Source organism: Biomphalaria glabrata, chromosome 1 (assembly GCF_947242115.1).
Source record: "Biomphalaria glabrata chromosome 1, xgBioGlab47.1, whole genome shotgun sequence".
NCBI lineage: Eukaryota > Metazoa > Mollusca > Gastropoda > Planorbidae > Biomphalaria > Biomphalaria glabrata.
In genome coordinates this window covers 57,133,584-57,148,604 of record NC_074711.1, presented here as the reverse complement: position 1 = coordinate 57,148,604, position 15,021 = coordinate 57,133,584, and the positions used below count along the sequence as shown (strand labels likewise).

The window sequence follows — 15,021 nt, the reverse complement described above, 5'->3', positions numbered from 1 at the left end:
ACAAATCGTGATACCCGGTATCGAATTGTCAGTATCTTTACTGTTTTTTTTTTGCGATCTAAAAGAAACAGATCGACAGACCACACAGCCTTATAACGGCTATTACCCTTTCAGAGCCGCTAATAGAACCCTACAGTAGATTGTGTTGTCAAATCTGATAGCAAACAATATTACAATATTATTTCCTTCACACTCTTTTTTTAGATTAAAAAAAAATCTTTAAGTCACGAGACAAACATCATTACCGCGTGAAATTAATTTCTTTACACTTAGAAAGGGATTGAGATTTTAGAATAGCCTTAGGCGGCCAGCATACACATTGTGAAGCACACACACACACACATACTCAGAAAGACATTTTTAATACTTCTTTTCTCTCTATCCATTATTAGTTCTTATACAGTTTCATACCTTTATGGACTCAAAATAAATCCATGTTTAGATAAAGTTTCATAACATAGCTTGATAGAGCACAAAATACCACATTTGTTATCAGTAGATCGTTCTTATGTATCCCCCCCCCCCTTTTTTTTTTCTTGGTTATAAGGTCTAAAACTTTGTTCAGTATCCTTTTTTTAATTCGTATTATTTCTTTAAAATTTAATGAAGAAACTATTAGACCTAATAGAAAAAAAAATACTTAGAGTTTGGGGCAGGGGTCTAACACACCGCTTATTTAAAACTGTATCCCAGGTGGGTGCAAGCGTGTCTAGGGGTACATACATATATTAAACATAAATGAATAACAGCACCAGGGACCAAGTTTTTAAGAGAGAAAGTAGTGAATTAAAATGCTACGAAAATAAGGGCATGCGCCGACCGAGGCTCGAACCTGTGACTCTGGATTCGACACCACCGCCTAGAGATAACGCACCAAGCGAAATTAACCTCCAGACCATCGGAATGTCCAAAAAAACATTGTTCTGATCCAGAGTCATTTCGCCCGTATGCAAATTACCACCCCAGTGGTCAAAGGTCACAAGCCCCAGCATTATTGCTCGTACCCACTGAAGCTTCTATATGTAATGTGTTTATGTTGTCCATTTGTTTCAGCGCCTAGCTTCAACTCTGTGTCTAGGGGTAGGACTACTTGAACACTTCTATAAATGTTAATCCAATGAATGAAAGACTTGTAATGACTAAATAGAAACTCGTTGTATTTATGTGTCGGGCCCTAAAATGTTTGTTTTACTTGTTTCTGACATTTTTGTTTTATTTGTTTCTGACGTTTTTGTTTTACTTGCTTCTGACGTTTTTGTTTTACTTGTTTCTGACGTTTTTGTTTTACTTGTTTCTGACGTTTTTGTTTTACTTGTTTCTGACGTTTTAGTTTTACTTGTTTCTGACGTTTTTGTTTTACTTGTTTCTGACATTTTTGTTTTACTTGTTTCTGACATTTTTGTTTTACTTATTTCTGACATTTTAGTTTTACTTGTTTCTGACGTTTTTGTTTTACTTGTTTCTGACATTTTTGTTTTACTTGTTTCTGACATTTTTGTTTTACTTGTTTCTGACGTTTTAGTTTTACTTGTTTCTGACGTTTTTGTTTTACTTGTTTCTGACGTTTTAGTTTTACTTGTTTCTGACATTTTAGTTTTACTTATTTCTGACGTTTTAGTTTTACTTGTTTCTGACGTTTTTGTTTTACTTGTTTCTGACATTTTTGTTTTACTTGTTTCTGACATTTTTGTTTTACTTGTTTCTGACGTTTTAGTTTTACTTGTTTCTGACATTTTAGTTTTACTTGTTTCTGACATTTTAGTTTTACTTGTTTCTGACATTTTTGTTTTACTTGTTTCTGACGTTTTAGTTTTACTTGCTTCTGACGTTTTAGTTTTACTTGTTTCTGACGTTTTAGTTTTACTTGTTTCTGACGTTTTTGTTTTACTTGTTTCTGACGTTTTAGTTTTACTTGTTTCTGACGTTTTTGTTTTACTTGTTTCTGACGTTTTTGTTTTACTTGTTTCTGACATTTTTGTTTTACTTGTTTCTGACGTTTTTGTTTTATTTGTTTCTGACGTTTTTGTTTTACTTGTTTCTGACGTTTTTGTTTTACTTGTTTCTGACGTTTTTGTTTTACTTGTTTCTGACATTTTTGTTTTACTTGTTTCTGACGTTTTTGTTTTATTTGTTTCTGACGTTTTTGTTTTACTTGTTTCTGACGTTTTTGTTTTACTTGTTTCTGACGTTTTAGTTTTACTTGTTTCTGACATTTTTGTTTTACTTGTTTCTGACATTTTTGTTTTACTTGTTTCTGACGTTTTTGTTTTACTTGTTTCTGACGTTTTTGTTTTACTTGTTTCTGACATTCCTTCCTAATCTAGTTCATAGTCCAAATCCCCCGCCGTCCAGACGACCGTTAGACAGCCCAGCTTGCATACCGCACGACCAGGCAGCCATCGTTACTTACAAATATGTATACAAAGTACCGTTAGGGCTGAAAAATTAACTCCCTCCATAAGAAAACAAACAACATATATATTAAAAATACTTTCTAACAAGATTACAAAAACAGTTTGTGTGGAAACACAAACTCAAAATCGGCCCCCGAAGTGGTCCACCCAGGCAAGAAAAAAGGCAGGTTTCAATATTTTCAGAAGAATATCGGCATTAAATTCTATCAGAAGTGGTCCACCCAGGCAGGTAAAAGGGCAGGTTTCAATATTTTCAGAAAGAATATCATTATGAAATTCTATCAAAGGCAAATGACAGAGAAGAATGGAGAAAGAAGGTTGACAGATCCTGTGTGGTGCCCCAAAGGTCCAGCAGACCAAGGGATAGGTGAAAGTGAATGTGAAGTTAGATGTGAACCTGGCCTAACTGATGTCTTATCTAATTGATCTAATTGGTTTGTAAAGGGTCAATCTCTTATTTATAGCCTCAAGAAAACAAGATTACAAAAACAGTCTGTATATAAAACAAATTTAATTAATTACGACTAATTTATAAAATAATTGGTCTTTTTTTTATTTATTCATGTGTTGTTGGTTACAATAAATAATTGTGCAAAGTTTCTAATTGATCCTAGAATGGGAAGTCGGAGAAATAACGTGTTCAAAATTTGTACCAGACAGAGTGAGTTGATATAAGTTTTGTAAAAAAAGAGGCGGGTCTATTTCATACTATCGTCGATGGAATAAAATCTGTAAAACTCTGTAAATCAGGAAGATATACACAAAGTCGGTACCCATGTTAAAAAAAAATAAAAGACCAATCCATTCAAACCCCAGTCCATATATCAGCTCTAGAAAGATGAAGTCATTGAGTCACCAATCAAGAGATTAATGAAACGTATGAGGAAGAAAACAATCTATATTGAACAGATTAATAAATAGAATTAATTAGAGATTATGATAAACAGATGCATGTTCAGACATTTTTTAAGAGATAGATCGAGACACAGATGGCCACCAATAGCCAGAAATCCTTCACAGGGGCGTATACAAAAGGCTGGAGAGATGTGGAAGCCAAGAGGCTGCTTTTAATATAATTATAAGCTATTAGTAAAGAGCCTCACCTCACCCTTACATCTTTAAGTTTAAGGTATGCGATTTCGTCAGTCAACTTTCTTGATAGGGCCAGATTACTAGCCTATAATTTAGGCCTTTTACAATTTCCATCAAATCATTCATTGACCGAAACACAATCAAAACAACAATCAAATATACAATCAAAACAACAACGCTGTTTTTTTTTTTCCTTTCTCTCTTCTTGTAAACAAAAAAAATGTTATTGCTCCATTATAGATCTACTTGTACCTCTCGTTATCACACGGCTTCGAATCAATCAGCGAGGCTTACATTTGTTTTATACCGATCTAGCTCAGTAATGAATATTCCTTGTCCATGAGAGGATCTGGTTGGAGCCGCCTCTGAGTTTGTGTTATCACACAAACTCTCTTTGTAATTTGTTTTTTAATTAACCAATCCGCAAATTCATTAATGAAGCCACAGTTATTAAAAGTAAAAGCAAACTCGGGTGGACCATGGCCGAATGTGAAATAAACAGAAGAGACGATAGGTGGATGATATCAAGGCATTGACATGTCCTTTCTTCGCAAACTCGCCAAGACTCGTATTCCTATAAAGTACCGCCACAAACAGTGAGAGAGCGTATGGAGCCCGTTGAGGAACGTCGTTAATGATGTTACGATTTATTGGAGCATTTCTTTTATCTTCCACACGAGCAGTGCTTGTTCCCTAGAATTTTCCACGGTGTGTCACGATGAGACCTTCAATGTACCATCGTGGTGCCCAGCTTTTGGGATCACGTTTTAGCCCCAAGCACCTGAGGATTTATGCTCTCCGAAAAAAAAGGTGTGATGCATTTGCATCTGCTTGGAACCAGCAAACAGAAAGATTGTTTTATCGGATCTAGTACTTGGCCAAGACTGCCCAAGGGGCCTAGAGTCTCAAAGACTGCCATAGGGGGGCCTTAGAGTCTCAAGAGACACGAAATCTACTCTGACAACAATCACTAACTTGTACGTATATGCTAAATAATATTTATAATGAACGCATTCTTGATTACTTAATAAAATTTTAAATTTTAAAATGATTTTTCATTCCAAAAGCAATGCGGTATTTATTGATCTTAGGAAGTCCATTGTTGAAATGAGCGTTAATAATTGACTGGTTAATATCCCAATACCTGCATACTTCGTTAAAGGTTGAAAATGTTTGTATTGCTGTGGTAACAGCTGAGACACTCGCACGTAGAACTGTCAAGACTGAGATTGCGTACAACGACATTTATTCCTTTTGATTAGATCAGCTGTTCCCAAACTGTGTTCCGCGGAACCTTATTGTTCCACGAGGCCTGAATAGGTGTTCCACCAACTACTGGAATAATTAACTAGTAGGTCAACACGTGAATTAATCTTTCTAAAAAAAATAAGCAGTGTTCCGTTAAATACTCAGAATGTGCGAAGTGTTCCGTTAAGAAAAAAGTTTGGAAAACACTGGATTAGGTATTTACCATTTGGTCGAGTCATTATTACATTAGGGAACAAACAAAATATAAAAAAATCCTTTTTTAAAAAGCAAAGGTTATCTTTGAAGAACTCCGCCTTTACAACAATATATCTCTTTAATGTAGATGTTTTTTCCCTCATTCAATATCAAACAAAATCATTACCCATCAATAATTGATTGAATAATTGGTTATTTTTTAAAAATGGATTCATGTTTGTCCGAGAATGGGTGTGGGAGAAATAACGTAGACACTTATCTAATTGGAGAAAACCTTACATATTTAACGATATATGTCAATACTAAAGATTAATTTATTTGTTGGTATTAAACATAGTAATTCATTACCAGTACCGTAATAAATTGACTAATTGGTTAAATTTTTGTATGGATTCATGTATAGTCTACGCCAATGAATATTTGTGCATAGTTTCAACCTGATCAGAGAATGGGTGCCGCGAAATAACGTCTATAGACAGAGAGAGAGTGAACAAGCAAAAGAAAAAAAAGATAACTAAAAAAAAAGGGCTTATCTAAGGGAAAGAACCGCTAATTACTGCAATTAATCTGAAAATGGCAATGTTTGGCTCTGTTTCTGCGATATAAAACAAAAATAAACTAATTAGTACTAATTGATTAACTAATTGGCTATTTTTTTAGGTTTGATTCGTGTATCGCCATCGACTATGAATGATTTTGAGGAATTTGATCCGAGAATGGAAAATGAAAGAAAAAACGTGTCAAAACGTAATAAAGGGATTAAATCCATATATACATCCACTTCTCTCATTAAGTAGCAGTTATTCCCCTTATTTCGATATCAAACACAATAATTAATCACCAATAATTAATTAACCAATTAATTATTTTTTATTGATTCGTGTTTTGTATGGCACAAAGAATAATTGTGCAAAGTTTCAACTTGATCCGTGAATGGGAAACGGGAGACAAAATATTGAAAACTTTTTACCAGACAGACAGACAGATAAACAGACAAACGGACAGACGAATTGAGTTAATATAAGCTTTGTAAAAATAAGATATACTTTAGGCATGAATCGGATATATAATGGTTCAGTCGTAAGGCATGAATTATACATTAGAGGTACAGATGAATTTGATATAGGCTATATTTTTCAAGGCGGATCATATATTCTGTTATGTATTTTTCATCATATGGTAATGTTCCTGATACTTGAAAAACATAATTAAACTAATTCCCGCCTTCAAATTCTGAGATCATGAGCTCGGCAATTGAACCTGTACCATAATATAATGACAATACATATATATATATATATATATATATATATATATATATATAAGGCGCGAGAAGCTAATTTCACCAGATTACACAAATAGAGTTAATGCATAATGCGGTTTCTATTTATTGCGCATAGGATTGACGTTTTCCATATTGAATGATACCTCAAAATGACCATTTTTGTCTATATATTTCCGTATATTTTAAGGACTATTTCGTATATTTTGCAATTTCAGGAGAATTCCAGGAGCTCCTGGTAAATCGACAGGAGGGCGCGGGAAATCTGTTATAAGTTTGTTTAATTTCATAATTTATACACCCAGAATTAGCGACTACTATATATATATAATTCTCTTCATGGCTCAAGAGTTTGGACAAGAAGTAAAGGAAAGATCACACTTTTATTTCTGCAAGTCGGACTAGAGCTACCCTACGAAAATAAAAGAGGGGGGGGGCGGAGAACAAGTAGTATTCACCCGTCACAAAATAGCAGGGCCGGACTTAACCATTGTGACCAAAAAGTCATGGAAAGATCACTCTTTTTATTTCTACCCCAACGTATTTTTAGCGGCGAAAAAAAGAGGGGGGGGGGATGAAAACAAGTAATCTACTCTGTATTCACCCTGTTACTAAAAAAAAACACAACGGCCGGACTCAACCGTTGTGGGGGGTCCTATGCGAAACGGATTTCTCGGGGCAATGTTTGGGTAGGGATACGGATAATAAGTGAAATTTAAGAGTTTGTATTAGACAATAAATTCGTATTTGCATTTTATTCATTCTTTACTACGTACATAACTACTTTACGAGCCTTGCGTGTAGCAAAGTCATACAGTATATCATAAAATTTTTATTTCCTACATAGATCCCGCTCATTAGCTAGAATTACCAAATGTTTAAATCTATCTACGAGAATTGTTGACCTCAAGTAATTCTTCATTAGTTTGAGGCGCGAGAAGCTTCTTTCACCAGATTACACAATTACGGATAATGCATAATGCCGTTTTTATTTATCGATCGTAGGATTGGCGTTTTCCATATTGAATGTCTATATGCAAAGTACCCATTTCAGACCTTGTGGTCTATAGGGCATATGATGTAAAGGTCATCTGATTCTGAGGCCTACTGTTAACGAGGGTGTGATGTGGCCAGCACAACGACCAAACTGCCTTTACTTTTCCCTAACTAATGTCAGGTACCAATTAGAGCTGGGTGGACCGAAGATCTAGAAATTAAAAATCCCAGTCTTCAACAGGATTCGAACCCCTACCCCGGTTCGGAAGTCAAGTGCTTTACCGCTCAACCACCGCGTCTCTTTTTTTGTCTATACATTTCATGAGATTTGTATGAGTTTTCAAAAGATTTTTACTAATTTCCGGAGATTTCCATGACTTTTTCGAATATTATTGTATTATGCAATTTCAGATTTCCAGGAGCTCCTGGTAAATCAGGTGGCCGCGGGAAATCTGTTATCTATATATGTAATTCTCTTCATGGCTCAAGAGTTTGAACACCAAGAAATGGAAAGATCACTCTTTTATTTCTGCAAGTCGGACGAACTAGAGTTATCCCACGTAATTTTAGAGGCGAAAAAAAAAGAGGGGGGGGGGAACAAATAGTATTCCCCCGTCACTAAATAGCAGGGCAGGACTTAACCAAGAAGTCATTTAAAGAGAACAAGTAATCTACTTTGTATTCACCCGTCACTAAATAGCAGGGCCGAACATAACCATTGTGGGCCCAATGCGAAACGAATTTCGCGGGGCCCAGTTTGGATAGGGATACGGATAATAAATGAATATTAAGAGTTTGTAATAGAAAATATATTCGTCTTTGCATTTTATTTATTCTTTACAACGCACAGAATTACTAAACGAGCCTTGCGTATAGCGAAGTCATACAGCATATCATAAGAATTCTGTTTCCTACATAGACCACGCTCAATAGCAAGAATTACCAAATGTTTAAATCTATCTACGAGAATTGTTGCCCTGAAGTAATGCTTCATTAGTTTGAGGCGCGAGAAGCTTCTTTCACTAGATTCCACAATTATGGGTATTGCATAATGCCGTTTTTTTTTAATCGCGCGTAGGATTAGCGTTTTCCATATTTAATGATACCCCAAAATGACAATTTTTGTCTATATATTTCAGGAGATTTGTATGAGTTTTCTAAAGATTTAAATAATTTCCGGATATTTCCAGGACTTTTTCATATATTTTGCAATTTCAGTAGATTTCCAGGAATTAAGTTGGTTACATTTTATAATTTATACACCTAGAATTAGCGCGGGTTCTATGAAAGTGCGGGGCTCACTGCGGTCGCAAAGAATGCAATGGCCTATGGCCGGCCCTGCAAAATAGCGGCGTACGCTACGTCGCTGGTCGACTAGTTTAAGAAATTTAATCAAAACTCTTAATCTACATTTGTCCATATTTCGTTTTTTTTTAAATTAATCTTTGGCCTGAGTATGTATGTGTGTGTGTATGTGTGTGTGTATGTGTGTGTGAACATCGTGTGTAATGTGCTGTCTTTAAAGGTAAATCTGAAACGCACACATACACAAACACAGACTTTGGTTTAATTAACAATGCGGATCACGAGTGTACCGGACCAGGTTATCATTGAGATTGGAGATTAATCTGACATATGATGTAATGTCCTGCACTCATTGTGAACACAATACTGTGTAGCTCGCTCTCCTGAATGGATAACATTAAGTAGATCTTAGGAACGCACACTTCTAGTAAGTGATTGTTTTGACACATTGATCTAGTGTTGTTGTTTTTAATCCTGTATTACTTCCTCTGTTAGACAGCTTTCTTTTAATTTGATGGTGTTTTACATCCCTCTCAATACTGCGGCATTTCATTTTAAATTCATATTAAATTATTGCATTTAAAAAAGGTATTTGCCTGTTATGTGGTATTCGTAATTGGTTTTGTGCTGTCTGTCTGTCGACATTTTGTCTGTCTGTCGAGTTTATCACATATTCATTATATACATTGTGAAAATTAAAACGTAGAATATTAAGTTCTGTACCATAAACATTTTGTGGTACAATTTTAAGTCTGTGTGTATTTTGACCAAGTTTATATCAAGTCCCTTCGTCGTCTGCCCCACTTGCCATTCTTGGGTGGAGTTAAAACTTGCACAACACTTAAATCAATAAAGTAGTTAATCAAGTATACTTAATTATATTTATTTTATATATAAAATGTACTAAGTTAAGGGGATGTAAGCTTCGTTTAGAGAATTAGACGTTTAATAACAATTTTAAACAAACTATAACTCTATTTTTATTAGCACTTGAATAGCTCAGTAGCAAACACGTCGACCTTACATTATGGAGGCTTGAGTTCGATTTCAGATTCGAGCAACTTTTTTTTTTTTAAATCGCTTTTGAAAAGGGAGCACCGAAACCTTCTCCCATTTATAACACTTAAACCCCCCCCCCCCCGCCCCAACTGGTCCACAAAAGGAATTGCACAATAGCGCACTGATCATGCTATTAGCATGAAAGTTGCGCTAAACAAAAACAATTAATAAAATATTTCCACTAGCGCAAATTTATTATTGTTAGTCTAGATTATTAAGATTAATTACATGATTGATTCAAAATAATTGATGCAGTTTTCCCCACGATAAATTTATATAATCGATTTAAAAAAAATATTTTGTATATTTTACTTGTCTTATAATTGCAGACGGCGTACGATTCCTCCAATTTTTTTTTAGAAGCTCACTTTTAAAACATTTATATTCACACCAAAATATTAACAAACATTAAACAAGGTTACAAAGACAGTTTGTGTGGAAACACAAGCTCGCAATCGGCCCCGAAGTGGTCTACCACGGCAGGCTTCAAAATTTTTTTTCAGAAAGAACATTATAATGAAATTATATCAAACACAAATGAGAGATAAGAATGGAGAAAGAAGGTTGACAGATCCTGCGTAGTGGCCCAACGGTCCAGCAGATCAATGATAGGTGAAAGTGAATGTAAAGTTAGATGTGAACCCGGCATTACTGATGTTTGATAATTGATCTAATTGTTTTCAAAAGGCTCAATCTCTTATTCGAATCCTTAATAAAATAATATAATTTGTTATACATATTTAAAAAAAGGATAACAAAATGTGTAAAGTGTAATGCAGTCTTGTGAATACCAACAGAAACATAGTCGCCACCGCCACGTCTATATAGATATACTTTAGTCTAGTATGGTCTAGATAAGATCAACTAGAGATCTAGATCTTGCGTACAAAAGAGTTAAAGTAAACTTCACTTCGCGGATTTTCACATATCGCGTATCTGTGAAGTATTTCCCACGAAAAATCAGGGAAGACGATAATAGTTATCACCAGACTCCAACAGGTAAACATCTAAGTAGAATTGAACATTCAATGCTATATTATAAATATATGCAATGTAGCCCCCGGGCCTATATAAGCAATATTCTTTTAGGTTTGACACACATTACCACCTCTAGGGACCTAGATATAGATCTATAGATTTATATCATGTTAAAAATTTTAAAAGCCAATAACATTGATTTTACTAGATCGATTGCCATTATTTAAGGAGTAATGATGACCCGAACTTTGCGTACAGTTACACACACGCGCGCGCACGAGCCAGAGTAGTCAGCGCGAGGCAGCAGATGACAGACCTCTCCCTTTTCTCTAGCTTCAGTTGTGTTCAACATATCTGCGTCGCGCGACAGCCTATGTAAAATAATAAGTAGATTTTTCTAAGCAAGCGTTAATAATTTGTCGCCGATTTGATTTATCTTTTAAGCATAGCCTACGTATAACATTACTATACAGAGTAGGAACTTAATTTATTTTCTGTGTTCCGGTGTACATTTTACTTTGTCTGCTGTTTATTTTTTTTTAATTTATTGTTTTGATTTGTTTCACAGTGATGTCAGTGGGAGCCGTGTGACACCGGATTCTTACTGGCTGGAACTTACTGCAACAGTGCAACCTGCAGCAGACGGAACTGTCCGCTTTGAACCACTCTACGGTCTGAGTCTACGGGCACAACACTTTTTTTTTTGGCTTGGATTATTTTTAAATCACAGCAATAGCATTTCTAAATGGTAATCCCATCTTTTTAGACTAGCACGTTCCCCTCACGCCCCGCCCACTTTGTAGCAGTCGTATAACCTCCTTTCTCACCCCCCTTTTCCTTTCCTGCTCAGTGCACATAGCTAGAAAGTGCTATTTGTTTGTATACACAGAACGAATATGGAAGTTGCTAGACCTAACCAGGGTAAATGTACACAGCCAACAGATCTATTACGTAAATGAGTGTCATGATGTGGTGGCTTTGATAGACGGACGTGGAAGAATCTTTGCCACTGACAGGAACTGGACAGAATCATTTTATTTTGGTATCGATTATTTCGTCTCTGACCGCTATGCTCCCAAGGCGACCTTTTAGGCTCGGGGTGGCACTCCTGTGGGCAGGAGCGATGGTCATTGGCCTGAGAGGGGCAGGTTACATAGGGACATTACTGGACATTCCATCGGTTGTTCAGAGAACAGGTGTGGATTCGGAGCAACCCCAGCACATAGTGGACTCATTTCCATTAGCTGGACATGGATACGGCACTGAGCATTTTAGTAAGTAGTTTCTACTATCCAATTATCTAGTAAGCATGGAGATCTAGTCTATATGTATATGTTTTATGTACATCATAATTCCATATATATATATATATATATATATAACTTATTATTTTCTTTTATAGTTTTTTAGGAAAAGAAAATTACGAACAAAATACATGACGAAGAAGTTATATTTAGAAAGATGTAGGCCGAATTACATATTATTATTGTCCACTGTGTACTAGATGTAGGCCTACATCTATTGTTTGGCGTGTCTTGATACAACCTTCTGGTTGTAACAAAATATTACAAGATACAAATAAAAAGATTATAACAAATATATTTAAGGAATATACAAGAAGAAGATCGTGAAATTGAAAAAGAAATAAAGTATAGAATTCCCTTTCGCTCCATTTGAGGCAGAAGATAGAATTATAAACAAATATTAGATAAAAGATAAAACTGTTTAATCTACATATATACATTTTTAATGAGGACAAAAAAAAAGGTACAACTATATATAAACCTTTTTTTAAATTAAAGAATATACATGTAGATCTAATCTCTAATGACCTAGGACTGCGAGTCAGTGTTGATCCACGAGTGGTTGTGTTATTAAAAGTTGAATGGCTTTTGAAATAAGTAGGTCAGTAGTGTGTGTAAGACACGTCTCCAGTTTATAACCTCGACTCCGTCTCGGTGAATACTTTTTTGTGTGTTCACCGTGTATGGAAATACAGAGACATTGTGTCCAAATACTCGTACTTTTATTTCAATGTGTAATAGGAGGGATGGGGAGAAAGAGAGGAGAGAATGTTGTTTAATGGCAACACGACAAGCCATTGTTCAGGTTTAACTATGTCATATTGTCACGTGTGCAGCAAGCCGAAGAGACGAAGCGAAATGAAGTCACTTCTTGTTGGACATGAACAGTTTGATACGAGAATGTGAATGTTGAAGAATAACACGCAGGAGGCTCAGTATCACAATAGATATGAGTAAGCAGTTCATTAACTTGTGGTCACGAATATCTAATTAGCAAATCGCTCTCTTGGATGCGTCGCATGCAGTTTTTGCAGATACATTTGAAACAAATGTACAATTAAAAAACAACTTTGTTTACCAAGCCCAATGCCAATTTATACTTTGACTTTATCATTACTAAAGGTCCACTATTTAAGACGACATTTTTTAATGTAATAGTGGTACCGGGACGAGGGAGACGTTCATTGTATAGTTCAATGGTTGAAGTAACAAAAAAAAAACGACTTGTCCATGCTGTTGATACATTTACAAACTGGATTTCAAGCCTCTTTCGAAGCCAACAATTTAAATTCACACCAGAGTCTGCCTTTAGACGGTCGGGGGGGGGGGGGGGCGATCAGGGGTGACCGCCCAGGTACTTCAGGGAGCGCGATATGGAGTCATCAACAGCCCATCATGTAAATATGCGGGTCTAATGAGATCGTACGCTATAGATTAAAATGTTTATAAAGCAGTGGTTCTCACCACACTTTCGTATGGCTCTGAGACCTGGGTGCTCTACCGAAGGCATTTAAGGCTCCTCAAAGTCCTCCATTAAAGGTATTTTCGCTCTAGAATGGGACAAGACTACATTAGAAATAGCTATGTTCTACTAGAAGCCTGTGTGGACAAGTAAAGAATACTACATAAGCAATCATTAACACTCGACAGCTCGCTGGGTCAGACACTTATCTCGCATGGGAGACGACCGCATGCCAAAGGTGATCTTCTTTGGTGAGCTTAAAGATGACCTCTGAAAAAGACAGTTGGGAGAGCTTTCATAAAGGCTGCTGGACATACATTTAAGGCCCAAATGAAAGCCCTAATTAAAGACAGGCGCAGAAGAAGGAAAGAAAACTTAATAGGCTGCCGGCGGACTACGGCTTTGTCTGCTCGAGATGCGGAAAAATATACAGGTCGCAACTGGGTTTGCGTAGTCATGTGAAACACCGGAATCGAATACATTGCTATTGTTATTATTATTATTACAGATTAAAACACAGTGTCGTAGATTTAATGACAAACAGTTCTCCTTAACAAGGACGTGATACTCCATTATATGTGGAAGCCTCTACGGCGTCTCTTGCAATTGCCATGAAAGCTCTTAGCATGATATATCGGGTTAGCGTTAGGCCCCGCATATGACACTCGCTCTGGGCCCCGCATATGACACTCGCTCTGGGCCCCGCATATGACACTCGCTCTGGGCCCTGCATATGACACTCGCTCTGGGCCCCGCATATGACACTCGCTCTGGACCCCGCATACGACACTCTCTCTGGGCCCCGCATATGACACTCGCTCTGGGCCCCGCATATGACACTCGCTCTGGGCCCCGCATATGACACTCGCTCTGGGCCCTGCATATGACACTCGCTCTGGGCCCCGCATATGACACTCGCTCTGGACCCCGCATACGACACTCTCTCTGGGCCCCGCATATGACACTCGCTCTGGACCCCGCATACGACACTCTCTCTGGGCCCCGCATACGACACTCTCTCTGGGCCCCGCATATGACACTCGCTCTGGACCCCGCATACGACACTCTCTCTGGGCCCCGCATACGACACTCTCTCTGGACCCCGCATACGACACTCTCTCTGGGCCTCGCATACGACACTCTCTCTGGGCCCCGCATATTAATCCGGTGATGGTGTATACGTTGGGGAGGGGGCATCTTCCAGGACACAGAACGTCAGGACACACAGAACGTCAGGACACACAGAACGTCAGGTCACACAGAACGTCAGGACACACAGAACGTCAGGACACACAGAACGTCAGGACACACAGAACGTAAGTCACACAGAACGTCAGGACACACAGAACGTCAGGACACACAGAATGTCAGTTCGAGTTAGTCGCCCCCCCCTTTTTTTTACCATATTGTATTTATACCTACATTGTCTGCCAGCAGCATGCGTGACTTGTTTTACAAATCTGCATGCTAGTCTGCACATGTAAGAATTTACTCACATTCACGTGACCAGCTGTGAAACGAGTTTGTTTTATTTTGCAAGATTTTGGGTCGCATGTACTCTAGAGGTGGAGATGGTAAGGGGGAAACGGGGAGGGGGGGGGTAGACAAATGTAATTTCCCGAGTTCATGCATTTTTTTTTTACGAAGCTTATATCCACTCACTAT

At 37.1% G+C, this 15,021-nt stretch overlaps 1 protein-coding gene across 3 annotated transcripts in view; it reads left to right on the top strand.

Moving 5' to 3' along the window:
* The first annotated feature begins 8,843 nt into the window (after positions 1-8,843).
* Positions 8,844-15,021, top strand: part of LOC106063539 (probable sodium/potassium/calcium exchanger CG1090) — a 76,419-nt gene continuing 70,241 nt past the window's right edge. Inside the window, exons 1-2 of one of the 3 annotated variants that reach the window (XM_056003933.1) lie at positions 8,844-8,980; positions 11,159-11,864. In XM_056003933.1, coding sequence (XP_055859908.1) covers positions 11,660-11,864 — 205 coding nt within the window. In that variant the 5' untranslated portion in view covers positions 8,844-8,980; positions 11,159-11,659. Of the gene's footprint in view, positions 8,981-10,831; positions 11,065-11,158; positions 11,865-15,021 lie in introns of those variants that run through there. The other 2 variants (XM_056003936.1, XM_056003928.1) reach the window with 2 other exon arrangements.